Genomic DNA, 25,625 nt, shown 5'->3' on the forward strand with positions numbered 1-25,625 from the left:
AACGCTCTGCTTTAGCATCGAGCACTGTAATTTCCCACGAGGACATCTGTATACTTTGGAAACGAGGAATAATCAAGTGATCCCCAGTAGGGCGTGGAATGGAATGAAGATAGTAGAAACTGGATGGATTGAAACACACTTCCACACCTGGTTGTTCAGATCATGATGTCTTTATTCTACCTCAAAACACAACGTTTCGCTCTAAAGTTAGGGCTTCGTCAGGTGTATACTGAAAACGGAATATACAGAGATGAAGTTGAGATAAAGTACACTTTACAAAGATGGGATTATGTGACACGATACAAAAAAACTCGTTTGTATGTCTGAAAATATACATGATTAAAGAGTGTCAGGGACTGACCTGGAGGTTACAGGGAAAAACGACACTTGTTGGTCCAACGCCTAGGGATGGAAAGTGGCGTGCGGATGAGTTGGCGTAACTGCTTTTATACACTAAGCCTGATGTGTGGTGGCGCCGTTTAAAGCTTATTTGAATATTGGGCGGACATTGAATTTCATGCCTGTACAGCGTGTCTAGTTTTTTGATCCACAGTGATTCAATTTGTTTTCTTAATTTGTCGTCTTGTTCGTTTACTAGTTTGATTCCAATGATTGTAATATCATTAATGTCGTGTTCGCCGGAATTGAAATGAATGGCTGCTGGAGTGTCTTTTTATGACGAACTGAGGAAAGGTGATTGTTGAAACGGAGACGGAGAGATGTTTTTATTTCTCCCACGTATTGTATAAGGCAGCGTTTGTATGTCAGTAGGTAAACTATGTATTTTAAGTGCTGCTATAATGTTGTTCCTTATTTCGTAAGTGTTCTTATTTACTGTGCTGTGGAATTGTGTTGTGTCTGATGTGTGTTTGCAGATGTTGCATCCCCTGGTGGATTGACACTTAAAGAAACCCGGATTACCTGTGCTGGCGTTGGAAATATCTGATCGAACTATTAAACATGTCCCGGAGATTTACATTACGTCGATATGAAATTATCGGTTTGTTAGGTATGGCTTGTTTGCATTTGGCTGACTTGTGTAATAACTAATATGTGGAAATTTGAGTTTATGATTTGACGAAAATTTGGGTGGCACGGATTGAAAGTGGTGACAAAGAAGATACGGGAGTCTCGGTTTTGTTCATTATATTGGAGTAGAGTCGATCTGGGGATAGATCTGGCACGAATTATTTGTTCGGTGAGTAGGTTTTCAGGGTAAGCCCGTTCCATTAATGCTTGTGTAAGTGTGACTAGACGTGCATTTCTCCATTCTAACTCTGAGCAAATGCGACAAATGCGTATAGCAAGCCCTTATGAAACGCCGAGTTTTACATGCCTAGGGTGGGATGATTTGAAATGTAAATATTGATTTGTGTGGGTGGGTTTTTCATACAAGTCTGTCATTTTTTACCATTTTCGTTGGCATGAACTTTAACACCAAGAAAAGGAATAGACTTTTGTGAATGCTCCATCGTGAATTGTATGGTATGATGAAACAAATTAATGTATCTGTATAATTCCATAAAGGCATTTAAGTTGACAATGAATAAACTGTATATATCATCAATGAATCTGTACCAGAGAAATGGGGTAAATCTATACTCGGCGCCTCCAAAATAAAGACGTCATGATCTAAACAACCAGGTGTGGAAGTGTGTTTCAATCCATCCAGTTTCTAATATATATATATATATATATATATATATATATATATATATATATATATATATATATATATATATATATATATATATATATATATACATATATATATATATACATACAGTATCTAATATATATAAATATATATATATATATATATATATATATATATATATATATATATATATATATATATATATATATATATATATATATTGTGAAAATGAAGACACTCAACAACAATCACCTTGCGATTGACAAGTGGGACCAGTCCAGCCGTCAGTACACACACAGCCTCGATATCGATCACATGTACCACCGTTGTGGCAATCACATCTCAGTTTGCAGTCAGGGCCGTATTGGCCGACATCACATGCTATTGAAATCAAAAAGAAACTTATGTAGCAATCATAGCTCCTACTCTAGCATCTGTTCGGTTTTTGGAGTTTTTTTGAACTGCGAATGGAAGGATAAACGGAATTACTACAATAATAACGGTTTGGGGTATTTCAAAAATCTCTGTTGATAGACAAGGCTAATTATATCGATCGGTTATTGAATTTAATTTTTATCGGAGATGAGGCGTCTTAGTAGACCTGCCGATGATGCATACACGATTGACTATGCACAATACGCTTTTTCTTTTAATTCCTGAATATTTCACTCTCGTATTTCATTGTCAGACACACATGAGAATAAACATATTGGTAAGGATGGCATACAGACTGACAAAGATACGAATCCCTAGAAATCATTAATAACAGAATCTTTCCTGGAATGTTTTAAATGAAAGTTTCCATATTCATATCCGAGTAAGATGAGACAGATGCTTGACAAAGTAAATGAAAAGGGCACACTGTTTATTCGCTTGAGTGCTTTTATATGTGTAATCATATCTGACCTTCGTTGCATTGGTGACCTTCCCACCCAGTAGCGCAAGTGCATCCGTATGGATCAGGAAGACAGAACTGACTGAATCCACAGCCGTTGGCATATGCATTACACTCATAGTCACAGTTCTCACCATATTTATTCTCTCCACAAGCTGTTGATGGATGAAATCAGCGATGTTTAAGGCATGATCAGGGTAAACCAAACTAATAACAAAACTTTCCCAAGAAACTTCATCGCATGACTTTGTACTTCGCAGAAATGGCAAGAGGTAGATGATATTTGCCTGTGAATCTAAAGCTGTCAGCAATATAGTCACTGTTTTCACAAACAATATCATTTACCAGGGTATGCGAGTCTACTGATAAAGACAGTTATATAGTTGACTTATCTTTGCTAGATGACTCTTAGCAAATTGAGCTAGATACAGAACAAATGAGAGAAAAACTCGCAAAAGACTTGCCAACAGAACAGGTTGCTCCGATAATAGTAGAGCAGATAAGTGTGGCATTTTGGCGAAATATTTCATTTTATGATACAAGCATGAAACTTTCAACAACCATCAGTGGTGTATCACTATATCGTATCACTGACAAAGGTAGCCTTTAATCATTTGTTTATCTCTCCTAGGCTGGCTCTGATCCTTTACAATTGAAGTGCAACTAACTAACAAATAATAGGGCTGGTTAATTTGCATTTTACATTTTCCCCCCATCGCTTGATGTAAGCTAAATACCCATACAGACATACAGAATTCTGGTATGTGTTAAAGACATCAAAAATAGCAAAAACCTTGTTTTGGAAGAGTAGACCTTTTATTTTTTTTTAGTTTTTTAACACATTAAATGTACTTTTTGATCTGTAATTCAAATGCAGAGCAATTTTCTGACTCAAGAGTGGACAATATCGCAAAATAATCATCAGAGTAGACTTAACACAGTTGAAAACATGGGTATAGCCACTAAAATTGTTAAATTCAGATGATAACGTCCCAAATCATCAATGATTTCATTTTTCCGGAAGTCGATTTGGCGGCCATTCTGAAAAATGGCCGCCATATTGGACTTTTGTGGCTAGTGTTTTTTTCTTAAAAGGTGACCTAAAATGTGCCTATATATCAATGTTCATGCTTGCATCACAATTTGAAATATTTTCTCACTTATCCGCTCTACTATAAAACCAGGAGGACAAATACAATCGCCAGATTTATCATCGCAGACGCCTCCATTTTGGCAGTCAGGACAAATTTTATCACACTCTGGTTGCTTCCAACGGCCAGAACGACATCCTGTGAAAGATAATCAACAAAGAAAGAAACTGTTTAGGATTGTCTAGATCTAGTATAGAGACGACAATAAGGGAATCGTCATTATTTATGGCCTGGGGGCTGAAGGAATTGATTGGGCTGGGAAAATTCTTTTCAGTGGGATTATTAAAATGGCGGTGCAAAGAGGAAGTAACATAAGATCAATTAGAACAAACAAACGATGTTCATTGCCATGTTTAATAACTATAACAAATAAATAAATGTAGATAAAAAATTTGATTAGGATTTTCAACATTAATGAGATGGAAAGATGCAAAATGTGTCACATGGGAAACTTTATCCTGTTTTGCACTCATCGGTAAATAAACACACCATTAGTTCAGGAACTCGCTAAGCCATCAAAACTGTACAAGATTATAGCAGCGATTGCTGCCCAGGCGATCACTTATGATAGTTGCCTAACACCACGACTGAATTTCCGCTATTTTCTTGAGACTTCATATTTTGACAAATCTGACTGTTGACAAATTCTTGCATCCACATGTGTGGTACAGCTGCTTTCAACAGGAAACGGGCATAAATGTAGCGGGTTCAACGTAACGTTGTGGTCACAGAGAAACTTAGGTGAAACGATTACAGTGCGTGACTGCATTAGGTCCAGTGTATGTTTAGAATATGTTGACAAGTATAATTCAACACAAATGAACGGTCACCATCGGCAGCATAGCTAATGTGTAGAAGAAGCGATTTGTTCTTTAGAGACACTGATTGTTATAAGTGTTTTACCTGAGTGACAGCTAAGTATTCTTATGAAAACCATGCCTAGCTGGCAGATCTACTAGTAGTCCATTGCTATAAGGGGAGAACCATTCGATTTCGGGAGGGGGTAGAGGAAATGGATATGGCAGCAATCTTTGTCCCACCACTATGGCAGCAATTTCTTTAATTTCTTTTTTGTCATTACAGGACCTGAAACATTACTAGATCGATTTTATTTCTTCTTCTTCACCTGCAGACATTTTTCCAAGAATCCTCCAGCCCCTCTCGAGCAATCAAATGGTTCTCATCCAAGCAGCATATACATTACGTTTGCACCCCGCTACCGATGCGTAACTCTAAGGAGGGACTAGTTTCCAAACTAATGATGTGTTCTGTCTAATATTGTCGCCAGATGAGAGGATATTTAATTTTGCCTACTAGCTACCGTAACGAAAAAACGTCATCTTCAGCAACGAATGCGTATAAGTCGGTTACACAATGCTTTTGTTGGGAATCCTGATGCAGATAAGTCAAATGATAAACAATCATCAAGAGAAGTTTAATATCACTTCGAAAAGTTTATCTTCGCTCTGAATTTATTATTATCTTGCTTTCCCCTATATTGTGACATCGGGTTACAATGGCCAAAGAACCAGTCTCTCTATCGCAGAATGGTGAGACTCAGAGTATGGCATCGTCCTGAGCTTTTGAGCTGGTCACCCCATTCTCTGTGACTTCATATTTATGCTAAGTTGGATAAGGGGCTACCCCATTCTGTTATGAGACTTCCATGTGTTTGGTTACTGATATGAGAAAACTGATATAAAAAAACTGATATAATATATATATACATGCCGGAAAATGCCGAGAGAGTTTGACCGGTTAAGAAGGGCTTGACTACGCAGTTTCTGCGTAGTGAAGCTCATTACGTATTCATGGTGACCCCTGGCCAGCTGTCAATAACTTTGGGGGCTTTTGTCTTTTGGCCTGCTTTGCATATGCGTCGTTGGACACGACCTGCCAATCACCCAGGTAGTCAATTAAACTATTAATTGACTGTTTACCGACCCAATTAACACTATCCAGCAGTATCAGTCATATTTTAATCGCGTGGCCCGGGTGGGCACAACGTAGGAACGCGTGTATTTCTATGTGTACGTTTCACTTGTGGTGTTGTTTGTACCATCGTGTGTTTGAAGTCCTTGTTTCACCCACCGTCCCTCCACCCACGGTGTTTCACCTACAGCATTACCTTCAAGGTGACAGGCTTACTATTAATGTTCAGTATCATTGCACCGAGTTCTGCCCACGGTGAAAACCACCTGTTTTGCCTACTAATTACTGCCCGTCGCTGCCCGTCCTGAATGTAGCCTGTCTATAGCTACAGTAGTCACATAAATCATTTATCAGTTTTGATATATACTCCTAAATTGTAAGTTTGATCAAAATCGAGACCACATTCAAAGGCTATGCAGACTGTCCATGTACGCACACACAGTGACAAGAAGGCGGCAAACACCTACTCACCAAGCACATCGAAAAGAAGCATAAAAAAGCTAGGCTCATCGCCAAAACAAACGCGCCAAGCGCTAACAAAAACCCATACCAAGCGGCCCTTTTCAGGGCCATCAAATACTCCAAAAAGGGAACTACAAAAAAATACGATAAAATGACATAGAACACACAAACACTTAAAAGAAATAACAAAAATCGTACACATATCAAACAATTGAAACACAACATTAAATACAAAATAAACAATCACAGTAACGTAACAGAAAACATGGCCGTGGAAATAAATCAGCTATTTCCAAAGAAAAGCCGACAACAACATGAAATTCAACAACAACCTATCATCGCTCAAACTATGAAACTCCGAAAATAGTACTAGGCAAAAGCCTTAAAATTCATTCGGACACAAACAAAACCAAACAGAATAAAACCACCTCAGGATTTCAACAAATAAAGTCGTATAATGTGACTACGCTACATCGTGAGACACAAACAATCGCAACAACACCAATTTAAAGAAAAGTCAAATTGGACTCCACGAACAACAAAAAAACAAAAACTTGAAAGCTATCTGAAGCTTCTAAACTCGCACTTCTAGAGATACCCTTTCAAACAAGGAAATAAAACATGTCGCGTGCCAAAAGAATCGCGATAAACCAGCTTGCAAACATTGATCAAATTTTAGGAAAATAACCCTTCGACAAGGGTCGGTTTTTCGTTATTGTCAACACAAACGATTACGTACTCGAATGCGAAAGGCAATTACGTAACACTCAGTATTATACACAACAAGTCAGAACAAACAGTAAACAAAGTAAACGAACTATTAATTAAAATGTACGAGAACAAGCACATCAACCAGGATACTTGTAAGTATCTTGATCCAATAAACATAAAATCCGTACCCCGCAGTGGTACTTATTGCCTAAAAATTCACAAACCTCCGCAAAAATCTAAAAGACACACCAGTCAAAACAAAATTTACCGAAGTAAAGAAATATAGAACAAACAAACCGAACCACCAACCGGACTCACAACGTGACCAAAATTAATATACTTGCCTCGCTAATCGGAAAGCAAGACCACTAAAATGCATTAAAATAAATTTTCACAAACACAAACTAAGGAAAGAATCTACACTGCGACTGATGAGAAACCACACTCGGGTTTCGAAACGCAAGCGTCAAAGGGCGACTCTATCAACTTTTGTAACAACCACAGTCCCTCTATCCACATAAGAATGTAGGAACACATTTTCGAAACGAATCAAACACAAACTCGACACAAAAACATTTAGGATAGTTAGGTGGGGAGCCTGTTTCACATTTTTTACATCTCGCTATACTGTCTATGATTCTAAAAATAAAGTCATCTGCTACTTTTTCTGTATACGCGGTTTGGCAAAACTCATCTCTTCAATCGAAAGTCAGGCGATTTCATGGTTCTTTGGGGCACTTAAGTGTACGTCGAGCTTAAGGAATGTAGTTACATTCGCGATGTTTTATTCGAAAATTATTTATTCCTTCAAGGGCAAATGCACATAATTTATGCTGTTGGAAATACTGGCCGCTCATAAACAAGACAATAAACTCAATATATGTGCATCTTTACTTATATTGTCAAAGTACCACCGACACCCACAAAAAACCAAATGGTTCAGTCCAGGTATTTGCAACTCTGCCATTCGACTGGTCAACAGGAAATCAACCATAGGTGTCTTTTGGCATGCGTATACGCCAGTCACCTAGGCGACAGTAATCTGCACCACTTATCACCATGGGGAAGGTACTCCTCCCCCTATACCACTGGCGATCCCACCCTCAAGGCACTGCGTCATTCGACCAAGCATTGTTATTGTAATTTCCAGCATAAAATTAACAGCGAGGTCAACCGGTCAAACTCTCTCGGCATTTTCTCTCATGTATATATATATATATATATATATATATATATATATATATATATATATATATATATATATATATATATATATATATATATATATATGTATGTATGTATGTATGTATGTATGTATGTATGTATGTATGTATGTATTTAATTACCTCTGATAACCACTCTGGTTATTCCTCCAAGTGTTTTGTTGTCCGACGGATACAGTTCATATATACCGCTATCTGCCATCGAAATGTTTGTTCATTTTAGGGAAAACGATCGAATGTCTTGTTGCTCATGCGATTGATTTACCGGAAAGTCGATGATTTGACCGTTGTGACGGCAGAATATACTAACACCGTCTTATAGTTGTTTGTGACGTGACATCGAAACAGTTAGGTTATCACCGACACTTGCTCTCATCGACAGCATACTAGGTGAAATGACTCCAGGAGCAACATCTACTAAAATGTGAAAACGTTAGTTTAAGTTAACATTGATTATGTTGAACTATACGTTAGTATATGGTAGGTTGTCGACTTGGATGGAGAACTGACAGTTAAAGGGATACAGTCGTCGGAACTGCCCAAAGGTCGTAAGGGATCCACACGACCAATGCAAAAGCTGTATCCAAGGTACGATGGTGATTGATGAAAGTTAAATCATGCCTGTTATAATCTATTCCGTGTACTTTAAATGTTGCAGCTATGATGATGAGGTGCATCTACATATCGTGCACGAAATACAGTTTTTGTAAACAAGAAACTCGCACAGGCGCAGATCCGACAACTGTTTCCCTTTCAGATGGCCAAAATACTTGAATGCTAACCATTATAGCGAAAATGATGCTTGCTCTGTTGACAGGATTTTGATCTGAAAAGTTTGAATACACCAAGTGGTCTTCTCTTGACGTGATATGGTTTTACTAATATTTAAAATGATTTCCGTATTTATCAAATAATTTGTCTAGGGACATGGCTGAATTTAGTATTATCCTCCAATAGGGGTATTATGGTAGTTTCCAATTGATTATCCATTATTAGGTAGAAAAAAAGAAGAAGTGACGAATGCTTACAATGTTTCGAGAATTACAAAATGCCTTTGTAAATGATCAGAGATTGCCCTCACCAAGATTTTCTAGCTTCAGCAATTCATCAGAGAGAGAGAGAGAGAGAGAGAGAGAGAGAGAGAGAGAGAGAGAGAGAGAGAGAGAGAGAGAGAGAGAGAGAGAGAGAGAGAGAGTGAGTCAGCGATAGACAAATTAATCACGGCAAAACAACAAAAAGAACCAACTGAGGTCAAGAAATAGGCAGACAGATAGCTGGCCAGCAAGACAGACAGAATGCTATTATTTGGTAGCTCAGAAGGAAGTAGAATATTTTGCCTTCGGAGTAGGTTCTTTCATTTGTAGGAGACAGCTCTTCGACTAAGCGGGACGACAAAGTTTAACAGAGGTTGTGAATGGGATCTATGAATGTTTTGATGAAAATGCACTTAAATTCGACATAGCCCATTTCAGAAACATGTAATAGATAATGCGACTCTGTCAAAGATGTTTTGGACTTAGATAATCTAGGATTAAAATTCGCCCCATGTATCTTCGATTCACTTTTAAATTATGGATTACTCGATAAAATACTAGTAAGTTCAGAGATCTCTTTATTCCATACAAACAAAATCATGCGAACCTGATCGAAAAACCTTCGATGTGATAACACTCTCGGCTGTAGTTTCATCACCACATTTAAATACGCCATATCTAGCACTGCCTGTCTCTCTACCCCAAGCAGCTTCCAATCTATCTGCGGTAACCGATGCCTCTTCTGGAATCCCTCGTCCATTGCCTGTGTCTAGGGCCCGGACAATGCTCAGATCAGTTATCGGGACTGTACCGCTGGTGTCTACGCAGTAAAGGTGCGTTTCACTTGCGCTTGATATGATCGGAGATGAATTTATCAAAGTAAGATGACAAGACACTGAAAAAGAGAAGAAAACAAGTGACGATTATTAGCGCATGATGATTCCCACGGGACAAGCACACGTGCTGCGGTTGGATGAATCAGAGAACATTCACTGATACCCCTGTGATTCACCACAACATAAAGTTGAGATGCGCCATAACATCTGCTATCGACACACTCTCTGAATATATCAGAAAAAATATTGTGAAATGAAGAGGCCACTTTCGGCGACATTTGATATCGAACTGGCGCGCGAGATTTGATATTTATGCGTCTTATGACAGGTAAAAGACGCGTGCGCAGTCCTTTGCGACAGTGTCCAGCTTACAAAGCGGACATAGAGTTACAGTAATCTTTCTTCGACGATGGCCTCATTTTAATGACGTCATTAAATTAATGACGTCATTAAGATACTACAACGTCTATGTCATATTAGAGTTGCATAAAAACTGTATTCTGATTCTATCTATCTCTTTTAAATTTTGTACCTTTACATTTGATAAGACGGATCGGAGTGTATGCCTGTTGACGAAAGGTGGACCAATTGAAATATTTCTTTTTCACCTCATGTCCAAAGATTCCTTTAGTTTAGCGAAAACGGTAATTAAATGTTAATACGTCACTGTCCGTGCAAAGCAAAGTCAAAGGTCACAACAAACCTTAACTATCACATTATATCGAAATTACGAGGTTTCATGTGAAATTAAGGTCTAACACAGCTTGGCTGTACAACAGCTTTTGACAAACTTATTCTAGGGGATTGATTATTGTCGTAGTGTCACATTGCATGACGTAATGCTTACCGGTGATCGCGTCTACCAGTATCCTGTAATGGATATTTTTGAGGATTTTAATTATCACTTTAGAATGGATTGGATTCTATCCCGGATTTTAGATCTTCCTTGTACTGTTGAGAAGGAAGTTTTCTGCGTAAAAATACATTTAATATCAAGAAATTTAACACATCATTTGTAGTCATTAATATCATAGTAAGTTACACGAGTACATCCGCACGACCAAAAAGTTTGGTATTTTTTCTGTTTACAATGATGGGAAAGAGTGAAATCTGTTACTTTGCGATCCTTTTTTTTTTTCATATAAAAGTAACCCTGTAGTATGTCGGAACAAAGAGTCACCACACAACATGAATGTTGAAGACACAATCTCACTAACATTAACCCTTAGAGTGCTGGAATTTTTCCCACCAACAATTTACTACCAAAATTTACCATTTTTATAAATTTGTTTGTAAGTTTTTGACAATTTTGGACCAAATCGATATCTTATTTTATTGGCTTCGGTCTTTTATTGAAATTTTGGCAAAAATCAGAAAAAACTGACTGGGATATATTTTATAAAATCGACAAAAATTGACTTTGGCGCTCAAAGGGTTACTAGACTCCATAGGGGAAGCACGCCCCCTAAAATATAACACGAGGAAGAGGAAGGATGAAAAAGTGAAACGGTGTCCAATGTCAAGGATTAACAACAAATTCCTTTTGGCCAGTTTTTTTTTTTTCATTCATATTTGTCAACAATTGGAATATTTAAAACTATACCAGAATAATTGCAGGAGAGACAAAAAAGAGTATATCTCAAAATTTGAGTCTGTCCCTTCCGAAATACAAATGTTGACATCAACCTTGCTGAGTCTTAGGACGAATTTAAATGTAGCTAGGAGTAAAATAAAATTTGTCAGCTGAATGCGAAGAAATGACACATGTGAATACTGTCCAAAAACGGTGTCTAGTCACTAAGTTTGTCACGTGTTGTCACTTTAACAGACTGTATTTATTGTTCATTCACTGCTTCTAAGAAGACGATTGTAATGCAATTTCTCTTGTTACTATTCCCCCACCCTGACGTCAATTTTTCTAATTCCTCAAGGTAACGTTCCGCTGAACTGTCTGGAAATCATGCAAATCGAACACAATATGGCTTCAGTGTTGGTAATCTGGATGTTTGTCACCAGTAACATAGACTCGCATTGTATGCATTCGTTCACTCCACACACGGCGATGCAGGCTTACACCAATTCAAAAAAATGTTGTAAGGAGATTGGCAAAAGTTACTGACCTTGACTGAAAGTTACTGCACACAGAATAAGTCGCAGCATTCTGTTATACTACCATTTGATATACACAAGAGTGTACAGTGACAGATACCTTTTTACGCCGAGTGACTTCTTCCGATCTGAAGAGCTCAACTTGCGTTGGACTCTTTATTGGCAACACCTTCGAAATCTATCCTACACTGTCAAAAAGTTCCAACGATGACATCATCGAAGTGCATGGGAGGAAGCTATCGAACGTGCGAACAATTCCTATGAACGCGCATGAGCAGTCCCTCTCTGTTGGATAGCGTAAAATTTAAGGGTGTGAGAATGCTACAAAAGTGACGTACTGCGCAGAATTGATGCTCGTAAAAAATGGCAATTGTTGATAGACGATACTTAATTTCGATAGATAATATTCGGGCCCGGGTTCGTGACCGGGTTCAAAGGATTAAACACTTTAGCAAAAAGGTTCAAACAGCACGGAGAAAGACACACCGCTCTAACTCACCATCAGCTTGGTCTAACTTCCGCAAATTAAGAAATAAATTTAAAAATATGTGCACTCACAAATATAATGATTACCTACAAGTCCTTAGTGACTCAGTTAAAGAAAACCCAAAGAGACTTTGGGGTTTCTTTAAAAGTAAAACGAAATCTAAAAACATACCGAATCAAGTTAAACTCAATGCCAAGACAGCCACCCAGCCAAACGAGAAAGTAGAACTTTTCAATGATCACTTCAAGTCCATTTTTACTTCTCAACCCATGAATCGGACTTATTCTGCAATTTCAGTTTTCCAACATGTTGGTCTTGGCAGTATCGATCGGTGAGGTCGAACATATTTTAAAACATCTGGATACAAACAAAGCTAGCGGGCCTGATGAATTGCCAGCCCAAATTCTCAAAGAGTGCTCACATGAATAAGCACCTTCATTGTGTTCACTGTACAACAAATCGATAGAAACAGGTGCACTACCCGATGAATAGCTGTCAGCTAATTTCTACCGGTGCACAAAAGTCTGACAAATCAAACGTCATTAACGTCAGGCCTGTATGCTTGTTGTGTATTTGTAGCAACGTTTTCGAGAGATGTATTTTGACTCCCTATATCCACATATTTAACCGTTTCTCCATCACATGCAACATGGTTTCACTAAAAGGCGTTCCACGACTACACACTTTTACAAATATTTCATCATGTTGGGAAAATCTTCGACCGGTCAGGGCAAGTCGATATAATATATCTCGACTTTTCAAAGGCCTTCGATTCCGTTCCACATGATCTCCTTATCCACAAAATCAAATCATTTGGCTTTCATGGCACTTTACTGTGGTGGTTCACTGCATACTTGTCAAATAGAAAACAAAGAGTTGTTGTAGAGTGGTGTAATGTATCGTCCGGAGAACCCCAGGGTTCAATACTGGGGCTAATGTTGTTCCTGTTATATATTAACGATTTACTAGACCATGTTTGTTCAAACACAATGGTTGTCCTTTTTGCAGATTACTCTAAATGTATAAATGAAATCAACAACATTTCTGACTTTCTAAACCTGCAAGGTGATATCAACAATGTAGTATCATGGAGTGAGAAATGGAGCATGCTTTTCAATGCTGAAAAATGCAAGCTCCTTATCATTAGTAGAAAACGCAACCCCATTACCTATATCTATTCAATGCTTGGTTGACAGCATCCGTGATCTTGGAGTTGAAGTTTCTTCCAATATGCCATGGGATAAGCATATCAATATATCTGTTACAAAAGCAAACCGCATGCTGGGAACTGATTAAACGTACATGTGGCCACACCTGTTCCACTAAACTGAAACTCCAACTGTATTTATCCCTTGTCCGTAGTATTCTCGATTATTCATCCCGGTCATGGGCTGTCACGACAAAGCAATCATTGCTACATCTTGAAGGTGTCCAAAAGAGAGCCACAAAATATATTCTGGAATATCCCCAGGAGATGAATTACAAAGAGCGTATGATTAATTTAGATTTGCTCCCGTTGAGCTACAGGAGAGAATTAAATGACTGTGTCTTTTTAGCTAAATGTGTTTTTGGTATATATGATTTAAATTTAAGCCAGTTTGTCACATTCAAATCCCCTGATGATACTTCCATGAAGATGCCACTTTTTAAAACTGAATGTTTTCGTCATTCGTTTTTTAATAGAGTTTTTTACTCATGTAGTATATTGCCCTTTCATGGCAAATCTTAAACAAGTGTTAGGTCATACAAGTCTATGTTATTAAAACATTACACGGGTCTGTTAAACAATACATTTTATCCTGATAACACTTGTACTTGGGTGGGAAAGTGCCATTGTAAAAGTTGCCGTCTCTGTTAATTTCTCTGTTTTTTTGTTCTGTTTTGAAATTTTTCGTTTATTTTTATTATTGTTATATTTTCGAATTTATCTTAAATCGTTTGTCTTTTCTGTTTTTAATTTGTATGTGTAACTTGTAAAATATGTTCTTTTGTGGAGGGTTCCTTTTTTATAGGTGTCAGTCACCTGTGCGACTCATCCTGACTTCATGTCAAAGCTGAATAAATAAATAGATAAATAAATCTCATAAATACTTTAGGGAGCCGCCATTATTTGCGGCCTGGGGGTCAGAGGAATTTCATCAGAAACTCCGAAATTTCGAGTACCCCCTGCCAACCATAATGAATTTGAGTAACCCCTTCTCTAACTCAGAAAATTTGACTGCCCCCCTCCCCTTAGAAATGATAAATACCAATATATGTATTTGTCAAATTAAAAAAATTCGTCAATAGAACCTTTCAAATCCTGATGTACCCACCTAGATTATCATCGGTTATCTCATAACGGTTGAAAAAGGTGAAAACAACAAAATGAAATTCAAAGTGACGGCAAGATACAGATATAAAAGGTCACGCTATGGCCAGCATCAAACCATATAGTATTGTTAAATTTGGATGGGTATCATGACAGGGTTTTCACTAGGATATCTGACTCGGCGGAATTTGAAAGCACATGGGAAGAACACGCAAGAGGCTGAGGAGAAATTATCAGAGGGGAGTGTCCCCTATCTTGCATGGAAAAAATTGAGAAATTGATGTGTGCAATCGTACAGGTTGGTGCAATTTCAGACGTGTTTTAATTTGCTTTATTACCAAGCAAAACTGTTAGATAACCCCAAAGGGGGAGAGCAAGAGAGGGGGGACCTCTTCTCAAATCGAAAATTTTGAGAAATTGATGTATGTAATGGTGCAATCTGAGAGGTGTCTCAATTTGTTTTGCACTCCGTAATATTGTTTGAAAGGACATCGAACACTGATATTTTTATTACATTTTTGTATGTTCAGTGTTTGAGTCACAATATTCAACAGCCAAACAATGACAATACATTTTGTGAAAAACATTTTTAAGTTTGCCAGCGATTGAAGCCCAAAGACTATGCATAAATGGAAAATCTGTGACCTCCTGGTGTCATTTCTCCAGCTACCAGCTTCTAATGACAGACTGAATAGGGTATGGTTAAATGTCAAAATGGTTATTGAATTGAAGTCAATTGAAATAATATGTTTCTGTGATAATAAAGGCTGAATTCATAACAGTTCAGTTTTGTCCTAGATCCTGTGAAAACATTTAGAAATTGGTGTGTGCAATGGTGCAGTCTGGTGCAATCTGAGCGGCACTTTTCAATAAGTTATTTTTACTAGTAAATCTGTTAGAACATTCCAAGGGGGAGAGCACGAGGGAGGGGTGTTCCCCCTCTTTCATCGGAATTTTTGAGAAATTGAAGTACCTGTGTAATAGTGCAATCTGAGAGGTGTTTCAATTTATATCGACCAAAAAATTGAGTACCCCCTTCTTCCTCTCTATATTTTGAGCAACACCCCCTTGGAGTTTTCAAGTGTTCTGAGTGGCCCCCTCACATTCCTCCGACCCCCCAGGCCGTAAATAATGACGGCTCCCTTAGGAGAGTTTACAGTGCCTCAATCAAAGTGTTGAACGTCTTCGTTTTAGTACCTATAGAGTTATCGCTGGGCACATCCCTTTAGCACTCGCACCCATGCCTTCCGCTCTCGGCTGTGGGAAAAAGCACCATTGGTATCAATTCCACGTAATCTGCCACACTGGCTTCGTCGATATCTTAGGGGACCATATTGTGGTCTCGGGGTATCGGTGCAATTTTTAATAGAGTGTTTTATTACGTTCGTAAAATGACCGGGAAAGTTTACAATGTAAATAATTGACGAAGTGTGTATATTTTATAAGACATTTTGTTTAGTGATAAAGCTTGTCATAACACCCTTTCATGTTTGTAAATGTAATGAGCTCTTTTTGGAGATATTAATTCAATTATCGAAACATCTTTGCAGACAAGATTTACATTGACAGAGTGATAATTAGCCAAATAAAACATCATTTGTGAAATACGACGAAGATGTAAATGAAACATCCAGGCGTACGCTTGGTGAGGATAAAATGTTCATTTTATATAAAAATTTGCAATCGGAAAAAAAACTTGCGTAGTTTAGTCAACTTGGAGAAAGATCTCGAGTCAGAGTTCAAATTTGTTAAATGTGTTGCTCGACAAAACATTCGTCAAAAATGTAAAAAAAAATTGATGAGATTATGCCCATGCCCGTAATGTTATTTTCGTAACAACAGTCTTTTCCAAATAATCCTAACAGAGATTCAGCATTATTACTGAAGCGATAAATATTCACGTTAATTATATTTAAATTAGTTAATTAATATTTGCGACAAGTCTTGTTTTAAAACTCTCACCTCAATGTTCACAACATTGATGCACTCCATGAAAGGGGAAACATGATCAGATATATCACAATGCACGTTTTTAATCTGTCTTTTCCCATGGCAATGTTGTGCAACCAGATTTGGCCTATACGATGAACCCATATGTTAAATTTCATAGTCATCAATTACTTTCGGTGGGTTAGTTGTCTGGTATATACATTTTTCCGCTATCACTCACTTTGAATTTGATAAGAAAATATTATGTTGAAGAAGATAATTGTAAGATGTTTCTCTAAGAATTTTTACATTCAGTCATTAGTTTTTCCGCAACTTTATATCCCAAACTTATTGGAGAACTGTTTTTGTTCTTGTTTGTTATTTTATAAAATTACAACAGCTACTTCACGAGAAGTCGTGGTTGTTAGATTTGATTCGATGATTTTATTTACGAAATCTTCGTGGGAAAACTTCTAAAACCAATCAATGGCACTGTATGATGTTCAAAGTCAATTAGAGGTCATCAAAGAAAATGCAAAAAGTAAATTTTAATATATGTCATTTAATTTCTATAACGAAGCAGAATGATATTTACAGTAGCAACAGAATTTAAGAATGACAAGTCCGATGACATTGTTGCCTAATAGATGTGTGGCTAGTTCTTTTAATTGTTTAGCATGGATCTACTCTAATGTTTAGTACACTTTAACGACATCGAAATTTCTTTAGCCATAAATTTATAAAAAGCGACACTGAACATGATTATTTGTCGAATAACACCTTTCTGTCATCGAAATGACGCGACCTACCCTTGCTGTACATTTGGGAAAACCATGGACATTGAAAAGCTATGGAAAGTGAAAAGCTATGGACAGTCATAAGGAAGTAGCTCTCAGTCAACCATTTTCCCCTTGGCTTTGAAAATCCCATTCTCTCACTGCCAACAGATCTAGACTACAGATTCCGGTAACGTAACTGTGTGTGTGTGGCTTTCGGAGGAGTGTCCGACTTATCAAAATAATCTACCATTTGCAAATGAATCAGCTAAGTGGATCGTCTTTAGTGAAAACCTTCCAGTGCACCGCGTAATACTGAAGTAACGAATATATTACAACGTATTATCAAGTTTAAGGTAATATGCACCTCGAAAGTGAAAGACTTAAACTTTTGCTCAAACTTTCCTCGGTGAAACTTTCAACCATTCTCTTACCGAAGCAACAATAAAAATCAGGGGTCACCGTGCAAACTTTGGCACTAGAGAGACAAATAACTTGCGATTTCTCGATATTTGAAATTCAAAATGGCCGCCATCCCTGTGTAAACTCTATTGGAAAAAATAAAATTTTCGATTTTCGAAAAACTAAGACGGTGAAAACTTTTCTTTCGCCAAGAGCTTCAAAATGAGCCCCCACAAGTGGTAGGTCAGAAGAAAATTGATAAAATTTGAAGGCCCGAATATCTGTCCCCGAGGTGCGTTCTACCTTAAGTGTAGGAACTATTCACCCACCAGAATGGGGTAGCGGGGAGTCTTTCCTCATTTTAGGACGGGGTAATTAAATTCTACTGCTGAGCAAACAGTTTGAAACAAAGACTCAATGGATGGGCAGGGGGCAAGATTCTGTTGTTTTCTGGCCGGGGGTTTGCCGACGGGCAGGGCAATGGTTTGAGGCTATGAGATTGTAATAGAAATTTGTATGGTAGGAAGAGGGTAGTTGTGAGTTTGTTTTTGTTCTACATTTTGAGGGTTTTGTGTGTGTGTGTGTGTGTGTGTGTGTGTGTGTGTGTTTCCCATTAAGACCAGGGAAGTGGGAAGGTTTCTTAGTAAGGAATGGCGAAATCGAATGTGTCGAGGGGGGGGGGTATTTTTAAAATAATAGTGGGATTGCAGTCCCGAGAAACCACGATTGTTCAAAACACCTAAGAATAGCATGTACATATAAAAGACATAAGATTATTGTTTGTCAAGATTGGTTGGCAGGCTACCATGGACCAGTCCTCTGGTCTGCTGAAAGCATATGCTACAAAGGTATTGGGAGAAGTTGTCTTGCACTCTTGAACTAAGGATGGTACAAAGTGTCTACATATCAGCTCAGCCAAACTTCACAGCCCTTCCCCTCCTCCAAAATACTCGGGTTGGAAAAGTTTGGCTACATTCAACTCATCAAAACGCATGAGCTAACAAATTTCCTGTCACAAATGTTTGTTAAGTTCAATAATGATAAAAAGTAGGCGCGAGTCGCCCTTTGACAGGTTGTACACACATACCTGGTCCACTTCCGTCTTTTAATATTTAAAATTACGTCACTGTATAGACGCTCGGGCTTACTATGATATAACACAAATGTTACCCTTGATGTTTACCCTTGATATCACCTCACTGTTAATCTTGTGTGATATTGTTTAACTACTATAGTGTTCACTTTGAGAAACCTGAAAATACCACCACTAGGATGAACGTATAGACTATCAAATATAATTTGATTGAGATGAATAGGATACACCCTTTCATGAACGACCCGCATTTCACAAACAATGACTGCAGTTACATTAAAGTTTACATTGCGATGTTATATTCGACAGGAAAATACATTGCTCCTATTTCACAGTTTCGAAATATGTAGAAAGTGAAGGATTTGTACGTTTATTCCTGCCCCGGGCTGACTAAATAAATCATAATTATCCTAATCATGCGAGCAAATGATGTTTTGTTGTCAATCAAAGATGGACGATATACCGGCAGTTAAAACTGTTGGTTGTCATGTTATTGTGCATCGCACATGGCTGTCTCCATGACATACGTCACGCGTTGATCATGAAAAGTGAACTCTCGGTCACCTAGAGTTAAAGGTCTTGGTTATTTAAGGTCAGAGATATTGATGAGAATCATCACTCACGCCTACAGTTGACTGATGGCGATACCATTCCTATGCACCAAGGGGGAAGAATGAAAAGTTCCACCTCGATGCTTGGCAGTACAACATAGAATATTTGACAGTAATTCTTTGAAATCTCCCAACGATTCAAGATGGAGAAACTATAAAATGGAGCTGTTGAGTGCACCAACACCTCAGCAATGACAGTAAATTATACCTTATCAACGCACAGACAACATTCTGTAAAGGAAACTGAACGCTTAAACTGGTCAAAGATCAATGGAGTCGATCTCTTTCGATGTTGAAGGTCACAGGTCAAACGGATGCACGAACAAAACGACCCAAGGCAATATTGGGGATCACATATAGTGACAGGAAATGAATAAATCATTGCATTTGTTCTCTGACAATATGAATGTATATTCGTGACACTCTGACAGTACAAATATGGTGATATCAGTCGTCTTTTCACCTGTCCGTACTTGATTATAGAAAAACTGTATTCTCCATTTCCGCATCGAAATCACTGTTTACCATAAACTGATCCGATTTTCATTATATTAACGGACAACGCTAATATGTAAAGTTATCGAATGTACAGATGAAGCCTTGACGCTGGGAAACAGAGATAAAACAGACCGATGAATTGTAAAATAAAAGATGTCAAACAGTCCAGAAGTTTACCACTGCCGTCGTTGAAGATAACACACAGAATAACGTTGAAGATAACACACAGAATAATTAATTTCAAAGGCGAGCAAAACAAAATCAAGGATGCACATTCCATGAGCGAAAAAAGGTTATCCTGTCCTACCGCGTGCTCTGTTACTAAGTGCTTCTAATTCTGTTTCGTTACTGATCTCAGGATGTTTATTTCACTCGTACTTACCGTAAGGTCAAAGTGCATACAGAGAAAGCAGACCTTCCGGTGAATTTTTAAGAATCAATGATTTTCATCCTCCAAATCATTCATGGAACGAAACTTACCATAAATAAAGGTGTCGGAACTTGGAAAAGTATGAACGTCAGGCGTGATGTCACTATCCGTGACTACATAGCAAAGTGGAACAAAGATTCATAAAATATCAATGCAGTCAGATTCTAAGGACAATGATATGTTGACTCGAAGAGTATGCAACAAAACATAGAATACATTATAATTTAAAGCTGGCATTAGTTCAGCATGGTTCCGGGTCATTTTACATCGTTTTTATTTATATAATTCAAACCTGTTCCTTATAAAACATTTCTGTAAGGCGCGGAGGAAGCTGTCTTTAAAATCATCGCCGCGAAAAGTGGCCGGGACTGACTGACATCATATAACGTTTAACGTGTTTGTCAAAATCATTTTGCCAGGAAAGGACTCAAAGATGTGTTGCTTGTGTTGAAATTATGAGAATTGTCACTTCTGTGTCTATTACCTCATTGCAATCTTTTTCGAGGTCACAAACAATTTGTATACTTTAAAAAAAACGTAAAAATCAAGAAAAGTAACACAATTCGCACAAAAAATATTACACAAGCGATATTATCCGATCATAAATTCTTGCATTGTCTCTTTTAAAATTAAATTTAAATTTTCCATCTTCTTAGTAGGTAATAGAGTGAGACCATTCAATTCAATTCAATTCAAATTGTGTATTTTCTCACAAAATTCATACATAATCGATTTCCTGAGAAACGAGTCATATTCACTCATTTTCAGTTCATTCACTCAAATGGGTCAAATCACAATAGAAATAACCTACATATGCATGAACTTTCCAATTAGTCACGCAATAGCCATTTTTTCTGAGAAAACAATGTTTTTGAGACTTGACAGACATATAGATATAGATTGACAGTATGTGGTCAATTCAATAAGTGGTCAAATGAATTAAGAAAGGTAAAATTTCGTAGACCTGAAGATATATAAGAACAGCTTCGTATCCTGTCACCCACCATCACCACCCACTATTACTGGGTGGGTCGTGACAAAGACGCCATTCGAGACACGGTAAACACTGTGAATGATAAACGGACTCTCTCATGTCACTTGTCTGAGTCATATACATATACCATATTTTTATCAGATAATGATAAACGTGTAGGTATTGTTTTTTTTAAAACAAAAACAACAATATCAAGTATATTTTCTCATCTCATGCTGGACGCGCAACATAATCACTCTGTTTAATCGTTTGTGCAAAATTTATGAAGACGTTTAATATACGAAAGTCTTCTATTAATACTGCAGACTCATATTGCCTTTTGTAGTCAATCTTTCGTCCTCAATGTTACTAACGTCTCAACCTTGTAAAACGATATTTTATCTCAACTTTTTAAGTAGGTTGCCATAGCTTTTCATCGAAAAACTGCGATGCATTAGCTTGCAAGATTTACATTACGAAAGTCCCCTTGTTGTCTTTCACATGCCGAGAATGAGATCTCGTAAAAGGATTTCTCTGGGCCACGCTCTACAGACATGATTCATTATAATTATATGACTATTCATATCATGCAATTTCAATGAGAATAAAATTCTTCACTTTAGACTGGGTTTTCCTTGCTTACGAATTCTCTTTGCCCCCTGCTAACTTATACAGTCACAGGATCGTGTTAACCTGATGACTCAATTTTATTTCAGACGCACCCTATAGGTGGTACTACCTGCATGTTGAGTATATTTCAAACGCCTTTTATTTATTTCTATAAAAAGGCGTGAGTCATATGATCATTGAGGGATTAGTTCGAAGTCCTGCTCGAATTTGTTTCGAAAATAGCCTGTGAATATAGCCCTAGCATTTCATATGTTAATTTTTATTGCAGTCTGAGTGATCAGGTGGCATGGCCTGATGGATTACGTTTTATCTAACACAAAGGAATAGATGATTGCCCGCATTTCCAGCGTGACCCTACCCACTAGCCCAGGGCCCTTTCCTCCTACGTCTGTCGCTGTCTAGCTTTTTTATTTGCATGTATCTCTCCTTTTACACTCACATACCTGTACTCAAAGACTCTCAGGCCCTCCGGAAATTGGCAGGACTCCACCGTAAGTAGGTTATGCGCATAGAGACAAGTCATCGAGTAATAATGTTGCCACGGTGAGAGGTTTTACATAAAGAGTCGCTGTATGAAATAGGCTTAAATGATATTGATGCTGAAACATACAGAATTGTTGAGAAAGACCTTTAATCGGCTATAAATGTTACTGTGTGTAAAGGGTTGTGTTTAACAGTGAGTGATCACGATCAAAGGCTACCTCTAATGATACACAAGACACCTTAGGGTGTACTTTTTTATTGTAACATCTAGTATCTGTAGTAACAAGCCACTTAGTAATACCATATCTGAGGCGTTTAAGTTAATCTTTGACAGGGTTCACTTGTTCCACCTCAAAATTAATTTTTCTTTAAAAATTTAAGAGTTCTGGTTAATGCAAGTTTCCAAACCAGTTTTAGACAAAGTAAATGTGAAAATGAAAAGCCAAATATTTTTATATCAATGACTTTAGGACACTGTCTACACTACTCTTCCTATTTATTTCAGGGTGGCTGTAGACAATATACAGCTTTTCCTACTCTGGCATATTCTGGACGAGGACATCATTAAAGGATGGCGCTTCAACATGTCATTGTTGATAGCTATTTCCAGATTGGCAGCAAATTGCTGGTTGAAACAATCGGTATTCCAATTGGTGTAGATTCTGAGCCGTTTCGGAGCCAATTTGTACCTACATAAGTATAAACTGAGTTTGTCGGTGAGTTGAATCGCCGACAATTTAAAAGGGCCTGCATACTTTATGGTTGTTACTGGTTCATAGATGACATGTTTTATCTAAACGATGTCGGGCGGTACGATAATTCTCACCGTGCTATTTATCCTGAGTCTCTCAACTTTAAATGTGAGCACAACGGTAGGCTTTCTTGAGATTGATGTGAAGTTTTGTTTACAAACTCTTTGACAAGAGAGATGACTTCCCCTTCTTCACTGCACTCAAATGTCAAATTGTCAAATTGTCAAATGTCTCTGGTTGTATGCCATCATATATTTTCTATGGTACTTCTGTCTTGGACTGTATGCGGATACTTTGTCAATCTTTCATTGTTTTAGCAGAGCAAACAACAAGTCTTAAGAGAGTTTCGATGAGAGTTTTAATGAGGGGTTGAACATATGTACTTTGTCTTGTTTTTATTTTCACTTCTAGAACATATTTTAATGAGTCGATTTCCATGGTGACGGCCACGCAATCTCAGATAAGCGTGTAAACAAGTTCTGTTTATTCAGTGATTTCTTTTCCAACATTGTCCATGTTAATTTTTTGTTAATCACCGATAAGACATCCATGCAGGACCACAACCAATCTGGCTTGTGGAAAAGGTTTAACTCAAAGCGCAGTCAAGACAATTCTGGGCAAGAGCAGCTGACAGGGAAAGTAAAAACGTTAGGGCAAAGAATATCTGTACATTTGAATGGATCAGTTTAATCGATACAAGATGGACCTTAAAAACGCCAATTCTTTAGTCATGACGCAGTCGTTATGGTGACGTAAAAAGAACTATCCCAAGTTCAGAGAAAATGTTTACACAAGTTTTTAAATTTCGATATAATTTTAAAAATTATTACATTCTAACTTTACTTATTTATTTATCTTGTTATATATTTATTTATACTCCACTCGATGATCGGTTGTTGTTGTTGTTGTTGTTGTTGTTGTTGTTGTTGTTGTTGTTGTTGTTGTTGTTCACACTTTCTTTCTCCCAGAAATCAAACTGCCTTCCTAGATACAATGACATATCATTGTGAGAAAGAGGAATACTGTTATAAAGTTAATAGATAGATCCTGCGTGAATGACTAAAATCACTATTGTCGGTAATATCCACTGACGATTACTGAGAAAAAATCCTGCATGTAAGGCAAAACTCGACAAAGCCTTGGATTTTAATGAGGATTCCAATAGGAAAAGGCCCCTTTCACAAAAAACTGAATGCATATGAAATTTTTAACTGAGGTGGGGGTGGAAGACATATCTCTGATGGTGTATCCCCTAGTACTGTGATTTCGACATATACATACTGTAAAGATGTGCCTATATAAACATCTAGATATAATTCCATTTTATGATAGGTTGTCGACATGAAACTCGTCACGAATCGTACTTGTCAATGTAAACAAGCATTAACAAGTGCCATAAATATAGCTTTTCAGTCTTCACACTAAAAAGACCGTTTTAATGACGAAAGTCGTTGAGGTATATCCTACAAAACTGTAAGCCGAACTACAACAGGAAATGAGACTTTATGGACCTCAAACTCGACAGTGTTCCGCCATGCATACGGAATCTGACAGTGTTCTTTTTTCACTCCAGCAAGTACTGCTGGTGGTACATGTCTTATTTATTTAACTCGTTATATAGCAAATTGTAACATTCAGACTTCGAAGACATCGCAGAAGATGTTAAAGCTTTCTCTGTTCCCTTTGGGGAAAATGTAGGCGATAAACTTCCACATAAAGCAATGTTATTTTTCGTGATCGCTTGGGATATTGTTCCTTCTAACCTTGTTCTACTGCGCCATATTTTAATCTTTCTCTCGCACTCTGGTCATTTTCCAAACCTCATAATAATAATAATAATAATAATAATAATAATAATAATAATAATAATAATAATAATATTTATTTCTTATAGAGCGCATTACATTTTAAAAATCTCAATGCGCTTTACACAACACTAAAAAAAGAGGTAAATTATAAATGAAAATTACGAGAAAACACCAATAAAATGCAAAGATAAAATTTTACAAAATGTCTAGGAATAAAATGAGCTAAAAAGATAAGTTTTTAACTGACTTCTAAAATTGTTATAAGAATTAGCAAGCCTTATCACAAATGGTAAAGCATTCCATAAATGGGGAGCACATACAGAAAAGGCTCTATTGCCATAAAAAGCCGTGTTGCAAACAGGCTGATGCAAAATGATCGCACCACTAGACTGGGACCTAAGTGTACGACCAGTATGACGTACTGTAAGCATT

General features: G+C 37.4%; 1 protein-coding gene across 7 annotated transcripts in view; it reads right to left on the reverse strand.

The window, feature by feature from the left end:
- Positions 1 to 8,248, reverse strand: part of LOC139139280 (tyrosine-protein kinase receptor Tie-1-like) — a 49,558-nt gene extending 41,310 nt beyond the window's left edge. For all 7 annotated transcript variants that reach the window (XM_070708134.1, XM_070708131.1, XM_070708133.1 and 4 more), the window contains exons 1-4: positions 8,155 to 8,248; positions 3,713 to 3,841; positions 2,564 to 2,707; positions 1,910 to 2,038 (exon numbers count right to left, since the gene is read on the reverse strand). In XM_070708134.1, coding sequence (XP_070564235.1) covers positions 1,910 to 2,038; positions 2,564 to 2,707; positions 3,713 to 3,841; positions 8,155 to 8,233 — 481 coding nt within the window. In that variant the 5' untranslated portion in view covers positions 8,234 to 8,248. The remainder of the gene's footprint in view (positions 1 to 1,909; positions 2,039 to 2,563; positions 2,708 to 3,712; positions 3,842 to 8,154) is intronic.
- Between the last annotated feature and the right edge of the window lie 17,377 nt (positions 8,249 to 25,625).

Source organism: Ptychodera flava, chromosome 8 (genome assembly GCF_041260155.1).
Source record: "Ptychodera flava strain L36383 chromosome 8, AS_Pfla_20210202, whole genome shotgun sequence".
NCBI classification, from domain to species: Eukaryota; Metazoa; Hemichordata; class Enteropneusta; family Ptychoderidae; genus Ptychodera; species Ptychodera flava.